General features: G+C 41.6%; 1 protein-coding gene across 1 annotated transcript in view; it reads left to right on the forward strand.

Moving 5' to 3' along the window:
• Nucleotides 1-221: 221 nt before the first annotated feature.
• Nucleotides 222-24,077, forward strand: part of camsap1a (calmodulin regulated spectrin-associated protein 1a) — a gene marked incomplete at both ends in the record, with an annotated part of 82,399 nt that continues 58,543 nt past the window's right edge. Inside the window, one exon of the mRNA XM_084325009.1 lies at nucleotides 222-357. Within this exon, the coding sequence (XP_084181135.1) occupies nucleotides 222-357 (136 nt within the window). The remainder of the gene's footprint in view (nucleotides 358-24,077) is intronic.

A 24,077-nucleotide genomic window follows, 5' to 3' on the forward strand; every position in this document is an offset into this window, starting at 1 on the left:
TTTTTTAATGAATGTTTTTTTCTTGCGAGGCCGTTGTTGTTGTTGTTGTCACAGCCAGCGATATCGATGATGTCATGTCATGCAACCAACCGGGCCCTGTTAGAATTTGGTCATCACGATGCACGGCGACATGTCTCTAGAAGCGCTACTATAGGATTCAGTAGTAGTGTGTGTATGTCTAGTGTTTCCAGACATGTCTGTGTTGGCTGTGCAGGATCAGGATGGCAGATTCGGCTGCAGCAGCAGGTGCAGCAGGCAGCAGCACCGTGGAGGTGGTACCGCTGGAGCTCTACGACTCTGCAAGGGCCAAAATAGATGCGAATCTCCGCTGGTTGTTCGCCAAAGCTTACGGTAGAGGTAAGTCTCATCACGACTTGGGAGTATTGCACAAATTCACATGCAATCGTCGCATCTATAACACAATTGCCCACTATAAACACTGACACACCAGAGAGCTATTGTCTTCAAAAAACAACCCCCTCCAATGTACATGTTTCTTCCCCCTCAAATGTATATATTCTCTTTTAGAAACTCTGTCTGTAAATAAACAGTACTGTATATTTGTATAGCTTGGAATGTCATAAATGTCTGGATCATCAACACAACAATGTAACACTACTCTGTATGTCGTGTATGTCATTTAAATGTTATCATTATGAATTGAAAATGGGGGACCCTGATGTAAACAAGACGAAAGTCTTTCTCTGGTCTGCATCCCCTTAACAATTGTAAGTATTGAGCTGTACTGTATTGTACCCATTCTGCAATCTGTTAATAAAATGTTCAATCAATCAATCAATCAATCAATCAATCAATCAATCAATCAATCAATCAAACAATCAATTGAGTAGATATAGGCCTTATTGCACAGCACCACCAAGCTCATATTATTGTTGGCATCAGACCTATACATGAATGTCACGACAGAGCAAGCTCAATGCTTTTAGCACGGGAGCAGCAGAATTGATCTACCCCATCCTGCTGTCAGATGAACGAGTGAGCTGCGACTGGCCCATCATGCTGTCGGATGAATGAGTAAGCGAGACACATTTTGAAGTCAGGGAGAGTATTGTGTAGAAAGACCTGCAGGATAGTAACAAGACCGCAACCCCTAGTTCTGACCGAATCTCAGATCTCTCTCTCTTGGATGGAAGAGGAGGAAAACCTTCAAGAAGGACATTTTTGTCTGTCCTTTTATTAGGGATTAGGGTTATTGGTAAATGTAGGCATTAGGCTCATCACGGATCAGAGTTAGTTATTTTCAGGGGTTAGGGAATGTTAATCATGTCCTGGCTTCACCAGTCAGCTGTCTTCACTATAGTAATACAAGTGTGTTTGTGTGTGCGTGTGCGTGTGCGTGTGTGCGTGCGTGCGTGTGTGTGTGCGTGCGTGTGTGTGCGTGTGTGTGTGTGTGTGTGTGTGTGTGGGGGGGGGGGGGGGGGGGGGTTAGAGAGAAGGAGAGGATGATCACTGTATCAGCCAAGATGGATGTAATACAGTTGTTAGAAAAAAGCCAGGAATTAACCTACATAACTCCTAAGACTCTTTCCCACAGTGCTCTGAATGTCAGTGTATTCAATATGACTTGGGAGTGTCAGACAGCAGAGGTCATGGCTGTGATTATTATTACATGTTGTGTTGTTGTTGTTGTTGTTGTTGTTGTTGTAGTAATCGTAGTAAATCGACACAAATGGTTATTAACCCAAGCTGAAATAGTTTTGCCTCCAAAGTGACGTGCAGTTATCCAGCACAGCCCTCTGTACATTATACATTGGCTTAGTGGCAACACATTACACACAAAATTCAAACACATGGTGGTCATGGAGTCTTTCAAGGACTGAGAACCCAAACAGTGTTATTCCTTGATCTGTGTGGATTAACTTCTTCCACAGAGCGGGATTATGTTGTGGCCAGATCTTATAGGCCTAGGCTAGTTTGTGTGTGTGTGTGTGTGTGTGTGTGTGCGTGTGTGTGTGTGCGCGTGCATGCGTGTGCTGCAGAGAGTCTTCTATACAGCAGTAGCTCGTTGGGGGACCTGGGCCCTGTTTCTTGTACGTGGTTCAACTAAGTCGATCAAGATGTCATTATCCAGCTTCAGTTAACCCGATGTTTGAAGCCGGGATTTTCCTGTTCCACGAAGGTGGATTCAGTCTTGTTAACTCAAGCCAGACTTGCGACTCAGGCTAAATGCGCGCGGCCGCTTTAGGTGAAAAGCCAGCACGTATCGATGGCAGAGATCCTGATTCTCTAACGGCATTGATTGATTAATTGATTTAAGACTTTATTGACAGATTGCAATACGGCTCAATCGTCTCGCCGACAAGTTAAATGCGTTATCTATAGGCTAATTTTAAGTCCCTCATTACCTCAATCAATCAGATTATATTTCTTTAAACTTGCCTGCTGGATTGAATAATCAAATGAGATCTTGCTAGCGAAAATAATTAGTTAACTGTTATACAGAATTACGATACGGCTCTCTTACCCATTGATTGATGTATAGTCAATCTTTAACTTATCTCCAATGTGGTCTAACGGGTTGTTCTTTTGACTTTCACACAGACGACCGGGGTTCGAGACCCTAGTCGTCTCCTTCTTTTTGCAATATAGGAATAATTCAATTTGGTGCACGTTGAGAGCTATATAAAGAATGACATCCTCAATGCATGTAGATTTATAATATTTTAACTTAAAACCAGGCTACTTTGGCGTATAATCATTAATATTATATTAAAAAAAATCATATTGGAAACATCGGGTTTTGAACCCCGGTCGCTGGGTTGGCAGGCTTGAGCACTACCGCTGCACCACTGTGCCAGATGGGATAAATTCATTGTTTATACATTAATGAACGAGAGACCCGTGTTTAGAATATCCTTTGTTTTGAATGAAGTTTATCTCTTTATCCTCATTCATTAATGTGACGTCAACGGCTCATTCAATTTCTCAAATCCGTCAAACAGCGCATCTCATCAGACATCTTAATCCCAGTTACAATTAAAATAACCACATAATGTGTACATCGCACGAGCGAGCGCCACCGTCGCCACGGTATATATAACGTGCATTATTTAGGACAAAGTGAATTTAGTATCAGCATTTTGGGTCTATTTTACATTTCAAAAGCCCCCTCTGGAAGAATGGAGCACAAAAACGTAATTCAGAATGGTATAATGCAGATCGTAGACTGTGGGAATAGTTTCAGGAAACGGGCTGTCACTTTCTTTGCGGGGGCGTGGCTCTGCGTGATCCGGCTAACTTGAACTTGAACTCTGCTTTCGACCAGGCTCAAACTTTTGGATCTGTTGTCATGGTGATTTGGAAAATCCACGTACATGGAACCGGAAAGTCCGGCTAACTCAGTTATCCAGTTAAAGTTATCCGGCTAACTCAGTTATCCAGGTACAAGAAACAGGGCCCTGGTATGGACGAGTTGGGATATAGCAACGAGAAAACACAAGAGTGGCTTGGACCTCTATGTGGTGGGCTAATAGGGAGGTGTAGTGGTTACGTCATTGCTGTTTCCGGCCGGTCCACCATCTTGAAAACGCAACGTATTTCCCCATTGCCCATTTCTAAATCGTCTTGTTTAAAACAAATAAAGCATGAACATTTGGCATGGTGTACCTTTCTGTGCATATTCATCCACAATCTATAGCTCAACATGAAAATATTCGCAATTAATCGTAAAAATAAATCACCGAATTTGATTTCAACCAAAAATGCTTAAACAATAATGTTAGTGATAGAAGGGAACTCATTTTGTGCAAAAATGGAAAGCTTTTCAATGTTCATGTTGTTACAATAGCCGATAATCCATTTTCCCAATGATAAATCCCTATACGGGTGGACCTCACAGGCGGTCCAAAGTGACGTCAGACTCCTGTCCTCCCTATACAGCTTCTATAGCCAAACTCATAACAACTCCCACTGTGACGTGCTGTGTCATGGGTATCGTTAGGATTTTATCGATACTACTACTCTTATCGATACTGCTTAACGGTTCGGTACTTTATCGATACTCTTATAGGTTCTTTTAGATTATTATAATTGATTTTTTTTTTTATATATTTCTTATTTGAATGGCTTAAGGCTATATCTGTACTTGATGTTTGTTTGTTGTGTTGCATATTTGAAATAAACTTCAATCAAATCAAATCAAACCCCCCCTCTTAAAAACAAAAACCTGTGTTTAACCTAGCCATATATAAAACATCATGCTAAAACTGTGAAACAAATGTCCTACTCCCCTAAAGAAAGAAATACATAGCAAACATGACTCAGTTATGCAATAGTGCTGCTGCTTTTTATTTAGTTAAAATCTTTTAGTTAAATAAGACTAAAAGACTACAATATGACTACAACGATTTCATGATGGCTTCCTGTCCTCGCATTTCCGGTGCAATGCAATGCACGGAGCGAAGGCATCGAATACCTAACTTAACGTTACATTTTCAACAACAGATTGCTGCTAATTAAACACTTAAAGGGGAACTATTTTACTATTTCTTTCACTATTTGGGCACTTTTACACAATTCCTGTGAGTCTATGGAACACCTCTGTAATATATATATTTTTTTTATTCATTGTTTTGTATTTCTAATCAAGTCCTCAAAAACAGCATTTTTCTACCTCAAGATTTCGAGCTGTTTTGAGCCTGGGCTGCAGGTGCCTCCTAAACCACTGCGGAGCGTCCCAACATTAACATGCAGCAGTGACTATATGACATCACATATAGGCACATTTTCAAACGACTCAGTTCAGTGAGGGTGAATATTGTGAGAGGAGAATTGGAAGAATGTGCCAATATGAGAATTTTGAGACATAGATCATATTAATATAAGTTCACATAGCTAGGAAACAATGCTAAACACTCAAAAAGGCCATTTATAAGATAGTTCCCCTTTAATGGAAACGGAGTAACGGTAACTTTATGTCGAGTTCATACGTGTAGTATAGTATGAACTCTACATAACGTTAACGTTACTCCGTTTCCATGAAGTGTTTAATTAAGTCCATGGAGTTTCCAGTGTTGCTGCCACCGTTGCGTCGCAGATGGATGGTATGGTACACTCTGTTAGCTCCGTAGCTAATCCGCTCCTAGACTACCGATAGCAGAACCAATAACGTCGGAGCTTATCAATACTAAGTTTTTTTCTAATTTAGTACCGGTTCCCGTTTAGAACCGGGTTTTGGGGGGCATCCCTGTGTGTGTCCATCTAATACACACAGAGCCATCGGGATCTGAGCCAAGACCAGAGATGACTGTGCAGCAACGTCTTCTATACGGCTGAGCTGCTGTCTGTTGCCTGTGTGTCCAATGACTTGAAGATTTATTTGGCATTGTCTTGGGTAATAAAAGTGGATAAAGCCTCTACTGCATGGAATGCATCTACTTCAGCCTGGCTGAGTCCCCCGGCATGTCTGTGTTGTTGATCAATGATCTGTGGCCACCATACACACCCTGTTGTATGGTTTAAATATTCTAAAGGAACACACCAACATTATGGGAGATGCGCTTATGTCTTCCCCAGAGCCAGACAAGAAGATAGATACCAATCTCCAGTGGTGCAGTGGTGGTGCCACGCGGTACCACGCCGTCCCAGCACTTTTCTGAGCAGAAGTACGTGCACGGATGTGCATGCGCGTGCACACAAAAATGCGTTCACAACTTTCACTCGACTCGTCGCGCCATGGTGGGGGTTTGCTTGAGCTGTGGAACCTCTCACTATATGTGACAAATGGTCCCGACTGGGACGATAAGACATTTCTTAAGTTGTGCTTCAGAAGGAAACTGTCCTCCTGTAAACTGTAAGTTACATTGTTAATTTAGTTTGTATTTACTTTTCTAGTTTAAGTTAATTCAATTAAAGAAATTGTAACTACAATATTGTATCTACAATTACATTTAAAACATTGTTTGTTTTTCAACCATATCTGTTGACAATATAATTTCTTTATATATTGAAGGCTACCTTTTTCAGCTTCTCTATTTCAAGGCAAACTAAACTAAAACTAGTAATTTCCTATACAAACATGTTTCCTACTATTTAGTAGGAAACAGTGTACTATTTAGTAGGAAACAGCGTACAGGCACTTCTGATATTACGACTGCACCCCTGCCAATCTCCTCTCTGTGCGTTCAATAGAAAGCTATCTTGCTGCAAGCTATAGCATAGTTTAGCACAAATGAATGGAAGCGGATTCGGATCAGCCCAGCTGTTGGCCAAAAACACTTCTGCCAGAGTTTTAAGCTAGGCTAGCTGATCCGTATCCGCTTCCATTCATTTGTGCTAAGCTAGGCTAACTTGCATCCGGATAGCTTTCTACTGAACACACAGAGAGGCAATTGGTATCCATCTTATTGTCTGGCTCTGGAGACGACGGTAAGCGCATTTCCAATAATGTTGGTGTGTTCCTTTAAGTCTTTAAAACAGGTTTCAGAGCGTTCATTATTCGAGAGGAACACAGTGAATGTTATCATAAAAAAGCAATAAATACAAGTTTCCAGAACGTCACATTGTTTTTTTTTTAAGAGAGAGTGTATCTTTTCAAACAGTACGACTGTGTTGTGTCCTAGTGGTGATGGCTGCACCTGCTATTGTTGTCAAGGTGTTGAATATCATTCATGGGAGCATATGCTTTGTGATGTTTGACCTTCTTGTCATCGGTAGCACTTCTCCCCAGAGAGAATGAATATTTCACCACGCAAAAGAAAACATAGCAGCAGTTGTAACTTCTATGTGAATGGCTTGGCGGTGTGGCGCTTGCGGCCTCGGTACCCAGATCACTCACTGCCTGGCTCTGATGAGGCGTCTATACTGCGGCGTCGAATAATAGAAGACTGTACTTAGTACACGTCTCCTACTCGAATGTGGGTTTTTGTGTCACTCCCTGGAGACTCTCTGGAGAGTGTGAGTAAGAGGTCAGTTGGGCGGCAGTGACAAGCCTAGTCTGTGTGATTTATTTAACCTCAAGTGTGGTGATGATGATGATGATGGGACATTCCTGAAGGGAATCGAGAGAGGGATAGTCAGACCGTGAAGATGGAGACTTCCACTGTATCTTCATGTTAACCTACATGGATCTGATATAGCCCATCCTTCTCTGCTAAGTTAACCCCTGATTGGTTGAGGGTGGTCCAGTATATCACGCCATCCTGAAATGGGTTGAACCGGCACTGATTCAAGGTTCAATTTTCATCTTATTACTAGAGTTGCTGTTACTGTTATTAAATAATGCACTTTAACTCTTATTACTAGAGCTGCTGTTACTGTTATTAAATAATGCACTTTAACTCTTATCACTAGAGCTGCTGTTACTGTTATTAAAGCCTGCACTTTAACTCTTATTACTAGAGCTGCTGTTACTGTTATTAAATAATGCACTTTAACTCTTATTACTAGAGCTGCTGTTACTGTTATTAAATAATGCACTTTAACTCTTATTACTAGAGCTGCTCTAACCGTTATTAAAGCCTGCACTTTAACTCTTATTACTAGAGCTGCTCTAACCGTTATTAAAGCGCGCACTTTAACTCTTATTACTAGAGTTGCTGTTACTGTTATTAAATAATGCACTTTAACTCTTATTACTAGAGCTGCTCTAACCGTTATTAAAGCCTGCACTTTAACTCTTATTACTAGAGCTGCTCTAACCGTTATTAAAGCCTGCACTTTAACTCTTATTACTAGAGTTGCTGTTACTGTTATTAAATAATGCACTTTAACTCTTATTACTAGTGTAACTCCTTCCAAGCACTGCAGACACAAGTGGTTTCCTTTCAACGGGTTTATTAAAGGCTTGGTCCTCCAATCCACCTCCAATCCACTGTGAAAACTTAAACAGAAACATAAGTCGCGTCAGGTCAACACAAACAATAATATACACGGTATGAAAACAACACGTCAGCAAAGCAAAATACAAACAAACATTAAATACCTCGTTGGCTGCATGCTACATAAAAAGGGGTCTTATTCTTCTGTTCTTGGTAACAGTCTTGATAGTGGTACACTCTTAGAATTAGGAGAGCCGGTACAACTCGTCTCCGACCATCCCTGCCGCTTGCTCGCAGGTGTCTTAATCAGTCCCAAAGGTAAAAACGCGACAGCAGCCTAACGGGACACCATATATGACCAGACGTCAAAATGAATATATTATAAATTGTAGCAAATTAAATAATAAAGAAAATAAGAAATGAAACATAAATACATTCTCAAATATTACACTTACAAACTGAAATAACATATAAATGATGAAACCATATAATGGCCACAGTTACAACTAGAGCTGCTCTAACCGTTATTAAAGCGCGCACTTTAACTCTTATTACTAGAGTTGCTGTTACTGTTATTAAATAATGCACTTTAACTCTTATTACTAGAGCTGCTCTAACCGTTATTAAAGCCTGCACTTTAACTCTTATTACTAGAGTTGCTGTTACTGTTATTAAATAATGCACTTTAACTCTTATTACTAGAGCTGCTCTAACCGTTATTAAAGCCTGCACTTTAACTCTTATTACTAGAGCTGCTGTTACTGTTATTAAATAATGCACTTTAACTCTTATTACTAGAGCTGCTGTTACTGTTATTAAATAATGCACTTTAACTCTTATTACTAGAGCTGCTCTAACCGTTATTAAAGCCTGCACTTTAACTCTTATTACTAGAGTTGCTGTTACTGTTATTAAATAATGCACTTTAACTCTTATTACTAGTGTAACTCCTTCCAAGCACTGCAGACACAAGTGGTTTCCAATTCAACGGGTTTATTAAAGGCTTGGTCCTCCAATCCACCTCCAATCCACTGTGAAAACTTAAACAGAAACATAAGTCGCGTCAGGTCAACACAAACAATAATATACACGGTATGAAAACAACACGTCAGCAAAGCAAAATACAAACAAACATTAAATACCTTGTTGGCTGCATGCTACATAAAAAGGGGTCTTATTCTTCTGTTCTTGGTAACAGTCTTGATAGTGGTACACTCTTAGAATTAGGAGAGCCTGTACAACTCGTCTCCGACCATCCCTGCCGCTTGCTCGCAGGTGTCTTAATCAGTCCCAAAGGTAAAAACGCGACAGCAGCCTAACGGGACACCATATATGACCAGACGTCAAAATGAATATATTATAAATTGTAGCAAATTAAATAATAAAGAAAATAAGAAATGAAACATAAATACATTCTCAAATATTACACTTACAAACTGAAATAACATATAAATGATGAAACCATATAATGGCCACAGTTACAACTAGAGCTGCTCTAACCGTTATTAAAGCGCGCACTTTAACTCTTATTACTAGAGTTGCTGTTACTGTTATTAAATAATGCACTTTAACTCTTATTACTAGAGCTGCTCTAACCGTTATTAAAGCCTGCACTTTAACTCTTATCACTAGAGCTGCTGTTACTGTTATTAAATAATGCACTTTAACTCTTATTACTAGAGCTGCTCTAACAGTTATTAAAGCATGCACTTTAACTCTTATTACTAGAGCTGCTGTTACTGTTATTAAATAATGCACGTTAACTCTTATTACTAGAGCTGCTGTTACTGTTATTAAATAATGCACTTTAACTCTTATTACTAGAGCTGCTGTTACTGTTATTAAATAATGCACTTTAACTCTTATTATTAGAGCTGCTGTTACTGTTATTAAATAATGCACTTTAACTCTTAGCATTAGAGCTGCTGTTACTGTTATTAAATAATGCACTTTAACTCTTATCACTAGAGCTGCTGTTACTGTTATTAAATAATGCACTTTAACTCTTATTACTAGAGCTGCTCTAACAGTTATTAAAGCATGCACTTTAACTCTTATTATTAGAGCTGCTGTTACTGTTATTAAATAATGCACTTTAACTCTTAGCACTAGAGCTGCTGTTACTGTTATTAAATAATGCACTTTAACTCTTATCACTAGAGCTGCTGTTACTGTTATTAAAGCATGCACTTTAACTCATATTATTAGAGCTGCTGTTACTGTTATTAAATAATGCACCTTAACTCTTATTACTAGAGCTGCTGTTACTGTTATTAAAGCATGCACTTCAACATTGTCTTTTTAGAGCCTTGACTTACTTGACGTAATCCTCTTTACCCCGTTGGGGGGCATAGGGCGTCCACCAGAGCTCTCCATCTCACTTTTTAGAGCCTTAGTGCTTCTGAATGAATGACAAATGTTTGCCAAGACATAATACATGATAGAGACATGGAATTTGCCACAATGATAAATATTGGTGTGCCAATGCATCAAAACAAATATCACACAAAATCGGCCTGATGGTGGCGCTATAATCAAAGGTCAATATGTAAAAAAAAGTTAATATTAGGAAGGCAGCAGGACCGGACGGCATCCCCGGCCGCGTCCTAAAAGTCTGTGCCGACCAACTGGCCCCCGGTATTCACTGACATCTTTAACCTGTCCTTAGAACAGGCTGTCATCCCCACCTGTCTGAAGAAGTCCACCATCATCCCTGTACCATCACATGGACCTGAACAGCACACGGAAGTCCTACCAACAGAGACGCGCACGGTGACGTACTCTATGGCGGGGGAATTTCTGCAGTGCACACGCCCAATACTCCAGGCCGTGGGACCATGAAACTCCCCCCCCCCCCCCCCCCCCCCTCACCCCGTAACGTGCGGGACCGCAACGTGACAGGAACCTTGAAGGACAGGGGGTGTACCCCTGACCAACAGAAAAAAGAGGGAGAGGAAAGGTTACCAGTTCACCCCTTTACGACCCCACACCCATGATACGATGTAATGACAAAAAGAGAGTATGACACAGTCATAGTCAGCTCTATGAAGCGTCTGACAGCTTCACACAGCGCATGAGCTAACCTGCTATCTGATTTTTACTAAGGAAAACACACAGAATAGAGAGGGCTCTCTAAGAGCCCCGGTCCAAACTTACACATGTGCTTCTGTGGCCAGTCCAACCCAGTTGTAGGTCACATGACACACACAACCCATCATCACCTATAAAAAATGGCAAAAACACTCTACAGAGGAACGCCGTTTTTCATAATGAGAGAATACATAATTCTCGATTAGTATCGGCCACAGGCCTTGCTAAGCACACACGAAAGCGACCAACAATCTTTTCTTTTAGGAAAATAAAGTTACTCCAGCAGATTTAGCACAACCTCAGCAATCAAGCTAAGGGTTACATCGTATCCCTACCACACAGTGACACAATGTAGTGCAACAACATGTCCACTCTGATAGGAGGATGAAGAAGTCCCCAGGGAACCGGGGGGAAACACAATCCTCCTACTTTACCCTTAATACGGCCAGTTAAAACAGGAAAACCTGTTAATATGTGAACACACTGTTCATTGTCATTACAGGCTGAGAAAAGAATCATTCTTTACTCATTTGTCACTAAGCATAGCTTCATAGGTTAGTTAACCCCCTTAGTTGTGAGTACACGGTACATATAAACACACATGATGTTTCTCACACAACAACCAGATCATTTTCACATCTGTAACAACAACCCGATTTGCACGGAGAAGCTATTACCAGTGACAAGACAATTCACACATAACTCGCGTCGTATCCTAAATGTATTGCAGCAACACACGTTTTTGGAAAACATCGTTATTTACAAAACATTTAGAAGGGAAAAGCCAGAAGACGTGTATAAGGTCTGGCCAAACCTCGCCTACCCGGAGCGTAGATCAACGAAGTGCAGTCTCAAGGCACCGTAGAAAACACAGCCGTCCTGTGTTGTCGATCTGGGCAGCGTCGCCGCTCCAACCCGTCGCTACGGTCCCCTTTGTTGACGCAGGCTTTGCCGTCCTGGCCCAGGGCAGGTTCGACGAACATCCTCTGCCAAAGATGACGTCGTAGTCAAGAGTGTTTAAAACATGTTATAATCAAAGCACGTTCAACAGAGTAGCATTAAGCTAACGGCCGCACTAACCGTCGGACGCTACCGCCCCTGCCCGCGAGACGCGGAGCGAACGGCGCGCGCGACCAGAGGGGAGCTTCGAATCCCCCCCCCCCGCCTCTCCCCGAGGGAGAGGGGAGTCGGGAACCGCGGCGACGCGCGAGGTGCCGGAGCCACCCCGCGCTGGGCCTAGGCCGATAGCAGCAAGCTAACGTTTCCTAGCCTAACCTAGTAGGCCACCTAGTGATCACAGCAGGCCAACGCCGCAGCTAACAGCTGACTGGCTAACAGTAGGCCACCACTAGCACGTAAGCTAAGCAGCTATCACCTGAACTTGTACACAATGATATAACACTCACCCAGACAGGCCGCCGTTCTGAAACCCTCCTCACTTTTTAAGAGAAAAGAGAAACAAGATGTTAACACAGTTTTACAACGGTGATTTTACCAACACCCGACGGAGCCAGCACAATACCCAACTGGCCTGTGTAGCTGACTTGAACACAGATCTTCCGCTATCGAACATCTATGCCCATATCTCCTCGTGAGGGAATACTCTCATTTGGATATGAAAGAAGGGGCCTACACGGTGGCAGAGAGATATCCACTTGTCCAGAAAACACAGGGATCACCAGTGTTAATGGTCACGGCCCACTAGTTAAAACTATAATGGGCTTCAGACCAAGGTCTTCTGTCGCCTAAGAGGCTGAACAAAGGACCCTAGCCTGGGGCCGGTTTTCATAAACATTGTCAATTAGCCCCCATAGCACTAACAGACAAGTGGAGCCTGCCAGCAAAACATAACTCACCAAACCTGGAACCCACCGCTTCTCACAACAGCGGCGCGTCCTACAGCCCAGCTGTGTCTATACCGCAACCAGCACACAGCAAGGACTGCAGTTGGAAAAGCATGTAGCGGCGCGAACTCCCAATACGAAAACCGGCGGAGGATTTTTAGAATGATCATCATCTTCCAGACACTCCAGTACGAAGACAATATCGCCGTATTTTCTCGAAAATAGTGAGAGAGAAAATAAAGATATGATGTCAACGTATCCTTGCTTTCCAACTCTTCTCCTACCATCACATCACTTCAAGTGTGGGGATCTACCGAGGCACTTCCTTGTGGTGAAAGCGAGAAGGAGGCGAGTGGGTGGCCCCACCCCTGCTTATATGGGTAAGCTGATAGGGGTGTGGTCAGACAAATATTGGGATTAAAGGTACATTGTGGTCTTTATTCAGTGCGTGTGCACGTGTGCGAGGACAGTGCAGAGAGTGACGCCGAGCGAGAGCTATATGATACAGAACTGGAGACACCTGGGAGGGGAAAATAACGGGGGGAAAAGCAAAAGGACTACAACTATGGAAACTAGACAGTAGACACACACCTTGTTTACATAATGGGTGCTGAGTGCGGGGGGGGGGGGGGGTTGTTGTGGGTGTTTATGTATACTTTTCTATTAATTAGCTTGTAAGTTTGAAAAAAACTGACCTCTGAGACCGCTGAGAATGCTTTGAATCACTCTCTGATTTTTTAATTATTATTATCAATTAACATTCTGCTCTATCTGAGTGCTGAGCAACTGCCATCTAGCATGGAGAACGACCCATCCGCATTTGACGGACATAAGAGCGTGTCCGTGTTGTTGGATACATTTCCCTCCGTATACCGAGCCTCGTCAGAAAGTGCTCGGCGACGCTCCGAGTGAGCGGAACCGAGCGACAGCGTTAAGTGCGGTTTTCACTCTGAGCGAAGCTGAGGCGCTCGGTTACTTAGCGCACCCGATAATACAGAGACCAAGACTAGAGAAAACACCATACATAGAAATAATAAACACTAAACTAACAGGGGAACATGAACGGGAGAGCGAGAGACACAGAGAGAAAGAGAGAGAGAGAGAGAGAGAGAGAGAGAGAGCAGACCGAGAACAGAGAGCAGACATGTCAAGAGTCAAGAGTTTTTATTTGTCATGGCATACAAGCATACAGTGAAACAGAGAGACAGAGAGAGCGGGGGGGGGTGAACATCCATGGCAAGGGGAGTGGCAGCCCGTGGCCTGGCAGCGTGAATGCTTTACCCAACACAGTTGTGCGATTTGCTAATCTGATTGGCCACTGACGTTTCTGGTCATGTGACATGTGCACCAATCGTGTGACTGCAAGTTCTTTCGACGGTTAAGCTTAGGCACTCTTTCAAAGTTGGTTAAGGTTAGAGTTTGTCTTAGAGCATGGCGATAGAACGCCAGGTGCTTTGCAGGCTGTTCGACGCGGAAATGGGCAAAGACACAGCTCGTCACGCTATTGGGCGCACATGTCACATGACCAGAAACGTCAGTGGCCAATCAGATTCGCAATGCGTTGGGTAAAGCATACACGCGGCCTGGCAGGAGGGACAGAGAGAGGGGCAGGGTGGGTAATGTCCAGGGCAGAGCAGGGGGAGAATGGGCAGGTGTCCCGGATCATGACTATTCATTAGGGGTCATCAAAGATTACTCCCAGGCTTCGTCAAGAAGCACGCACGCAGAATCGGTATTGTGCAAAACCGAAATGATGTATACCTTAATGTCCTACAAAACTGCCTGTCATGTTTCTCCCAAGCTGTGGCGCTTCAGACTCCCATCAGACATGGTCTATCTGGCTGCTCCAAGCGTCCCCTGTCTCTTACTCAACACAGACTTGCCCCCAGGCCAGAGATCATCAGGCCACATCCCTGTTTTATAATAACAACACCATCACCGTCCCCTGGCTTAGTGCCTTCTGCTGTGCTGCCCCTAATCTGATTGGCTCCTTCTTACGTTCCAAAAATGTCAGGTGACTCTCTGACCAGGAGACTGTGGATTACATATAATAACTTACTCGGTCAATGGAGATCCGGTTAATACAATTTATTAACTCAGCACGAAGGCATCAAACACAAAGTTAGAGAATATGGCTTGATGGCAAGGTGACGAGCTAGGAGACCCGGGAGAAGAGACCGATTCACAAGAAGGGGCCTTATTTATACACAGGAGAGGGGAGGGGGGACACCACAAACTGGGGGTTTGGGGAGAGGGGAGGAGACGAGTCCTAGGAGAAGACAAATCCTGTTATCGTCCACAAGACGGACAAAGAGGCTGACAGAAAGTCAATCCAGAATAGACAGCGCCAACCTGTTATGGTATTAGGGCTGTCTTAAATACTTCGAAGCTTCGAAGCTTCGTTCGATGGGCATGGGATTCGAATATGAAAAGAAAATTCGATTATAAAAAATAATATATATATATGATTTTTTATTTTTATTTTTGGTTGCAAAATCAACTCTGCCTCTCTTTGTTAACTACAACAAGCAATGCTGTTTGTTATTTAAGATGAGGTCGGACTCGGCACTGACTTGTGTTCATTGTGCTGCTTTTATAAAGCCTCAAATGACGGCTTACAATATTTCATGAAAGCAAAGTGTTTTGTTTGTCTAAGATTTAAAAAGGTTAAAACTTTACAGCACTGACAAAGTTGAAGAACGTGCTGTACAAGTCCCCCAAAAAAAAATGTTTTGCTAAAAATGTAAAGTATACTTTTTTTTTTATTTATTTTTTTATCTCGAAGCTTCGAATTAAAATCGAATCTCGGCCCCGAAGCTTCGAATTCCAAAAAAAAAATCGAAGGTCAGCCCTATGGTATGAAGATTATTTATCGTCAACACAATTTGACATGGCAGCACACTGTCACTGAGGTGATATAGTTCTGGAGATGATGACGATGATAATGATGATGATAATGATGATGATAATGATGACGATGATAATGATGATGATGATTTTGAACATGTCAACTTGACAAACAAGAAGAAAGAAAAAAATAAACTTTGTACAGTCTTTTACTATTATGAACTGTTATGGAAAATATTAAAGGACAAAAGATGAGCCGTTGTATAAATCATTCTGAGTCGAGTTATTAAAAAATAGAAAGCATAGTTTAATTATTTCCTCTGTGGCCACAGCAGAAAGGACAGTTTACAATCAGAGACAACATGTTCACACACAAGCGTCTGACCATAAAGTGACAAAGAGCTCTGGTCAGAACGTACATTATACACAGAGATAGACGTAACATTATACATCAGATATGATGATGAAAGAAAGTATAAACAAACTGGGTTCTCAGTAGGGGAAGTAATAACACCACCTTGCTTTGGCTGGCTAGGAAGAGAAAATATAACCTTGAAGTCCTAACAAGAGATACACACACACTGTAGTAGTTATCTGAGCGTATTACCCCGGTCAAGTTGTTCAATGATAGAATATGTATGATATCTCAACACAGATCTATAATGACATGATAATATTTCCACGACAGAACTTTGCTACTAAGTAATCTACTGTGCCTATATTACTACCTACTATGCCAGGGGTTCTCAAACCTTTTTATACCACAACCCCTTTTTTCTTGGCGACCGACCCCACACTTAATGTATCGCGTAATTTCGACGTGGAATTAAGGAATATCAAAATAAAAGCACACGTTGTTGAACTTGATCATGCATATTTATTAGAACATTTAATTACAGCCATATGTTATCAATACACATTTATAAAAGAGGCATATTTAGCCAAAATATGTTGCTAGAACATAAAAAAAAATGACTTGCCAATGTGTGACCCTACTGTCACCTACCCATGACCCCACTTTGGGTCGTGACCCGTAGTTTGAGAACCGCTGTACTATGCTAATGTGTCTATACTACTATGGGGGCGACAGTAGCTCAGGAGGTAGAGCGGTCTTCTGGTAATCAGAAGGTTCAATTCCCGCTCCTCCCGGCAGCGCATCGAAGTGTCCTTTGGATAAAAGTGCTATATAAATACAGTCCATTTACCATGTTTACTATGCACTCAGGAGTGTAGCACTCAAGCTCAACAGTGTTGGATGTCACTTACCCTTAGCTGCCAGAGTTAAGTACCCTTCCTGCTGACCTGTACAGAACTTGTAAGTCGCTTTGGATAAAAGTGTCAGCTTAATGACTAAATGTAAATATAAAATGTGTAAATGTGAGAGCATACTGGAGGAGCCTATAGACATATTATTAACAATAGGCCTATATTAGCTTTAGGCATACCGCACCTTATGTGAATACTGTATACTTCATCAGAGCATATATTTAGCATTTAGCAGATTATATATTAGATTATATTTAGATTATTGGATTATTAGATTATATATTGCATATATTTAGCAAATAGCATTTTAGCATTTTGTTTTTTTAGATTAGATTTAGATTATTAGATTATATATTAATTTGCAACTATATTTATTGTAGGGCAAATATAACTGAGAGGGCATACATACCGCCATCTCGCACCTTGTTGCCCATATGCGCATGTCCAGAGTTAATTATATTGTATATTGTTTACCCTGCCTTTTTATTCTATTTTTATTTTTACTTCTCCACTGTACTATAATTCTGTGACCTGTACCTGTATGTCTTCTACTACCTGTACCTCCCCTCCCCCTCCCCATGCTGCTATGATGCCTGAATTTCCCCAAGGGGATCAATAAAGGAATATCTTATCTTATCTTATATACTTTTCTGCTAAATTGACTCTCTCTCTGTTAGAGGGGAATAGGGGCATTCCAGCGAAAATCCATTATGAAACAGAATTCACGTGATTTTAGATCAATCCGTGTTCTCCCAAATCTGCTGCAGGACAGAGAGCACAAAGATTCTCTTCGACTTCAAGAGGAGACGCTCCATTCACAATGGATGAAGAGCGACATTGTGGATTCATAGAATGGATTTATTTATTACCACACTGTCCCATTACATATCTAGAATATTAGAGTTAATTTTAAGATGCTTACTACTTTTAGAGCCCTTCATGGTCTATCACCTGGATACATTTCAGACCTTCTTACGCCTCACTCATCAAACCGGGCCCTTAGATCCTCTGACAAACTTCTGTCGTCTGTCCCTAGAACCCGACTTGCAACCCGGGGTGTTCGTGCCTTTCAGGTATGGCTGCTCCCAAACTGTGGAACACCCTCCCTTTCTCTCTGAGATCAGTAGAAACATGCAACTCTTTTAAATAATACAGCTAAAAACGCTACTGTTCAGACAGGCGTTTGGCTAGTTTTTTATCTTGGTCTTACTTTGTATTATATTTCTAGTTGGTGTGTACTAATGATGTTGTTTGATGCTCTTCTTTTTATTTAATTTGATTGGAAAGCACTTTGTGATCCTGTATCTAGAAAGGTGCTATATAAATAAAATTTACGTACTTACTAGAATAAACGGTCCCAAGATCATAATAACAAGATGCGTCCGATTTTGATTCAACAGTGGATTTTCCCCTTTGACGGATCATAGTTCTGCTCTGATGTGTTTAAGCCCTAGTCTGTGACAGACGAGGATGAGGTCGGAGAGGTCAAACCACTCTTAAAGGATCTGCAGTCTCACACCGAGTACTGTTGTCTGTCTTCTGTCTACCAGTGAAGGACTCAGGCCCAGTCCACACGATCACGGGTATTTTTGACACTGAGGTTAAAAAAAACAAAAAAACAAAAAAAATAAAAACTCTATACACGACACGACTGGTTTAAACTCGCACCGAGTGATGTAATATACATGTAGTACAATGCCAAAGCAATAGGTGGCGATGTAGTTCAAACATGAAGGCCATTTTCAACCAATCAGAAGGGTTGAACACGTCACTACACGTCCTGCTCAAAACAGAAACCCGCCATCTTTAAATTACCTTGCGTGAACCATTAGCAACATAGCATTTATGTGCAGCAATAAACAAAGTGCAATAAAAGTGCAATAAACAAAAAAGGATACATTCACTGTGTGTTCTGCCTCATTTGTTGATGAAACAAAACCAACATCAACACAATTTACCACCAAGAGCGGAGAGTTTAGTCTCACAAAAAGATTGCTGATGTTGTTAGCTTACATGCTAATGTGATCGGGATTTGCCATTATAATAGTTAGCATTGCGGCTAGCGTACATTAGCGTAGTAACGTTAACGCTAGTAGAATGAATGGATGAAAACGTTATTTAACAGATTGCAGAATGGGTACAATACAATACGGCTCAATACAAACAATTGTTAAGGGGATGCAGACTGTTGTAGTTTGGACTGGGTTCCTTATAACAACTTGACAACACATGAGCTTAGTTGGTAGCCGCAGCTACTTGGGACAGCTCTGCCGTAAACACTGGAAATAATCTCGGTTACTATGTCCACACGTAACCAATGCAACCGGGGTGAGCCCAAAACTCCACCCTGGACTCCGGTTTTGAATGAGCACGGTTGCAGTGTTCCAAAAACCCGGTTGCGTGTGGACGAACAGTGCAACTGCACACATTAAATCACGGTTACATAAAACCCTGTGTTCGTGTGGACAGGGCCTCAGTCACATGCAGACTGGTTTAATGGGATTCAAACCTGAAGATGTATCTAAAAAAACTAAAACAAAAAGACAGGCTGTTTATGCTGAGTCATGAAGTGTGAGAGCATTATTCTCCTCTATTTCAATACTAGAAATATATACATAGTAGTGCTGGACGGTATGGTCAAAAATGTATATCACGGTATAATTTGAAGCATGAACGGTAACGGTATATATCACGGTATATTAACTTATCTTAACATTTCTATACAAATGCTTCTGAATGGGTAAAACACTGGCAGCTATTACTGTACTCTTGTATTACTAGGACATATTTCACATAGTACAGAGGTATTTTAAGAACATTTATTGTGCAAAACTCATTCATGTCATTACACAAGTAAACAGTGACAGCGTTTGTTATGTCGCTCCACCTCTGGCTTTTTTTTGTCATTTAACTTAACTTAAAACGTAAATAATCAAAAATAATAAAATTATTCTGTTACAGCTGCTGAGCTATACTAGCTAATGTCCATCAATATCTTCCTTTTTAATGAAATAGGTTTAAGAATCGAATCAAGATTGTTAGCAGATAGAGAGAGAGAGAGGGATGGGGGAGACAGAGTAAGGGAGGGAGGGGGGTGCGGCTGCTGCTAGAGTGGAGCTAATGTTCGTTTTCTGAGGCTACATCAACACAGGCTGCTAGAGTGGAGCTAACATTAGTTTTCTGAGGCTACATCAACACAGGCTGCTAGAGTGGAGCTAATGTTCGTTTTCTGAGGCTACATCAACACAGGCTGCTAGAGTGGAGCTAACATTAGTTTTCTGAGGCTACATCAACACAGGCTGCTAGAGTGGAGCTAACGTTAGTTTTCTGAGGCTACATCAACACAGGCTGCTAGAGTGGAGCTAACATTAGTTTTCTGAGGCTACATCAACACAGGCTGCTAGAGTGGAGCTAACGTTAGTTTTCTGAGGCTACATCAACACAGGCTGCTAGAGTGGAGCTAACATTAGTTTTCTGAGGCTACATCAACACCGGCTGCTAGAGTGGAGCTAACGTTAGTTTTCTGAGGCTACATCAACACAGGCTGCTAGAGTGGAGCTAACATTAGTTTTCTGAGGCTACATCAACACAGGCTGCTAGAGTGGAGCTAACATTAGTTTTCTGAGGCTACATCAACACAGGCTGCTAGGAGTGGAGCTAACATTCGTTTTCTGAGGCTACATCAACAGTTAACATTACATAAGGTTTTAGCGCGACGTGGGCATTCCAGAATGGCGAGGATACAAAGCATGTTAGACGATTGGACCCGTCACAGAGTTTACATTACACATAGAAACTGCGCTACTCGCGAGATAAGTTGTCACACAGCTGTGTGCAACGCAGGGCTGAGCTCAGTTCGCTCCTAGAATTGAAGGTCCGCTCTGTTCCGTGTCTATTATGAAATGACAATTGCGCATTGACACGCCCACTACGCAAAGCCTCTGTGCTCCTAAATAATTTTTCCAGTTTGCACATATCTATTTTGCGAGTGAAATAGTCACACTGTAGAGCCCTGCCTCAGCAAGCTAACGCTAGCTCCACTTAGCAGCCCCCTCCCTCCACACTGTGGTTACGTCATTGCTACTTTAGAGTTGCTCTACCAGTCACAAGGTATAGTCAAAATCCATACCGTAGCGCAAATTCATGCCGTTTATACCGTATACCGTTTATACCGTCCACCCCTAATACATAGGGTGACAGTGGTAATCAGAAGGTTTCCGGTTCGATTCCAGCTCCTCCCGGCTGCGTGTCGAAGTGTCCTTGAGCAAGACACTTAACCCCTAACTGCTCCCGATGAGCAGGTTGGCACCTTGCATAGTCGCCTCCGCCATTGGTGTCTGAATGTGTGAGTGAATGTGTGAGTGAATGGGTGAGTGAATGGGTGAGTGAATGGGTGAGTGAACGGGTGAGTGAACGGGTGAGTGAACGGGTGAATGTGAGGCATACGTTGTAAAGCGCTTTGGATAAAAGCTATATAAATGCAGTCCATTTACCATTTTATACATGAGCTTGAAGATGATTGATGGGTCTTGGGTTAGCATTAGAAACATGTGAAGGCTCTGGCAATTATTAGACTACTGTTACGGTTTGGTAGGTGTGTTGGACCCAGGTGCAGTACAGAACAGATACGACGAGAGGCAGATGTTGGTTTTCAAACAAAGCACTACTTCTTTAATTAGAGTAGATCAATACGCATATTGATCAACACGCATACGATGGCGGATAAACAAAAGGGGAGAAATCTCTGTCTCCAAAACACGTTGAATACGCTCCACAATACATAGGATACTCTATAGTATATACAATAATCGGGGGGAAATAAAGGGGAGAAAGCAAGGTCTCCAAAACACGCTGAATGGTAAACACGTCAAAACGACGGTGCTGCGTACACACACAATAATATAAACAACAACAACGAATGCAATCGGCAATCAAAGTGACACGGCGACTCAGACACAGCGAACAAACGTATCCTCTGTGGCAAGGAGCGATAAGGCTTACACATGTAGGTATACTCACAGACAGTTTAGTGATCGACTGACAGGGTTTGTGTGACACAGGGGAGAATATGAGACATTTAATGAGCCACACCAGGTATCAATGAGTGTAATTAGGACAGGTAGACGTGGCAATTACCCACCAGGTAATGCTAGAGGTTCGCTCACTGAGCAGGACTGAACCCCAAACGTTAAAGCATTACATCACGCGCAGGAGTGGGTTGTGAGAATTAGACGGACGGTCTAATTCTCACAACCCACGACTGCACATGGTGTAATGGTTTTTATACAACTGGCGCATTCATCCAACCTTATTGCTATACAATAAACACACATTAATTGAAGATTTATTGAAAAAACCATCCGTAGAAAAAGTAGTTCCCAACAAAGAAAAGAGAAGTTGCCTCCATGTGGAAGCAGCTCGGAAGTGCATCCAACGTTCTCACCGTCTCTCAACTAAGACATCCAACAAACTAACACATCCAACTGTCTTTCAACTAAGACATCCAACAAACTAACACATCCAACTGTCTTTCAACTAGACATCCAACAAACTAACACATCCAACTTTTCTTTTGTTTTGAACCTACTTTCTATAGAACTTCATTCTTAGATGCTTCTATAGAAAGTAGAAAGTAGAAAGTAGGTAAAACATAGGGTTTCTTTGCCCTATAAGAGGGGATTTTAATTTTAACCTACTTTCTATAAGCAGATGGGAGGTGCGCTGTTTTAAGTGAGCATGGATTATTGAATTGATTGATTGATTGATTGCTAATTTTATTACTGTCCGCCTTGTTTCCAACTGGTTAAGTTTAGGCACTCTTTCGAAGTGGTTAAGGTTCGAAGTTGGTCTTAAGGTTAGAGTTGGAATCAGGGCTGGTGGTCTATCGCCCTGCTCTAAAGACAAACTCTAACCTTAACCAACTTCGAAAGAGTGCCTAAACTTAACCAGTTGGAAACAAGGCAGACAGTAATAAAATTAGCAATCAATCAATTCAATAATCCACACTCACTTAAAACAGCGCACCTCCCAGCTGCTTCTATAGAAAGTAGGTAAAAAAGAAAAAATAATAATAATTTGCAATTAATCAATCAATCAATCAATCAATCAATTCGCGCAATTTTTATTTTGTTCCACAATGACTCATGACCCATCAATTACATCATCCAACATTGTTTAAGAAACTAACACATTCGCCGTGACAGAATCGTTTTCATTTAGTCTTTATGACCCTATCACCATATCCTTTCGTAACGTTTACTGTCCGCCATCTTGCTTGCATTTCTAAAAACTCGCACGGCGGAGTGATAGTAATTCGGTTGTGGGCGGGTCCTGGGACCAAGAGTGTGGGGTTATTATTACAAATACCCACGTGTAACTTGACTGTTTCAGCCAATCAGAATCGAGAAATTTGCATGCCGTTGTATAATACAGACTACACAATGATTAATGGTTTGGTGGTAATGTCCTAGTTGGAAAAAAAACAAATCTAGTTAGTCTAATTAATCTAATTTAAATGACATAGAAAGTGATACATTTCCATGGCTTGTCATTATAAAATGTGCAGTTCACTGATATATATATATATTCACTTTTTTCTGAAAAGAATATGTCACCTACATCACCTTGCACCTTTTTCTTTGGCAAAACACAATTAAAGAGCTGCCAGTCGATTAGCATGTTTACATAACACGACAGGACATCAATCAGCAGGGACATGAGTGGACATTCCCAGCCCGAGTAATAGTCTACAATACATAACTGGTGGTAGGAGGCTACAGCATGGCAGCTTGGTAATCAAAACAGAGCCCAGTGGACAGACTTCTCTTCTCTTCTCTTCTCTTCTCTTCTCTTCTCTTCTCTTCTCTTCTCTTCTCTTCTCTTCTCTTCTCTTCTCTTCTCTTCTCTTCTCTTCTCTTCTCTTCTCTTCTCTTCTCTTCTCTTCTCTTCTCTTCACCTCTCTTATTGTCTTCTCTTCTCTTCTCTTCACCTCTCTTATTGTCTTCTCTTCTCTTCTTTTCTCTTCTCTTCTCTCTTATCCTCTTCTCTTATCCTCTTCTCTTCTCTTCGCCTCTCTTATCATCTTCTCTTCTCTTCACCTCTCTTATCCTATTCTTCTCGTCTCTTCTCGTCTCTTCTCTTCTCTTCTCTTCTCTTCTCTTCACCTCTCTTATCCTATTCTTGTCGTCTCTTCTCTTCTCTTCTCTTCTTCTCTTCTCTTCTCTTCTCTTCTCTTCTCTTCTCTTCTCTTCTC

The sequence above is a fragment of the Notolepis coatsorum genome (genome assembly GCF_963971535.1).
Source record: "Notolepis coatsorum genome assembly, chromosome: 11".
Lineage (NCBI taxonomy): Eukaryota > Metazoa > Chordata > Actinopteri > Aulopiformes > Paralepididae > Notolepis > Notolepis coatsorum.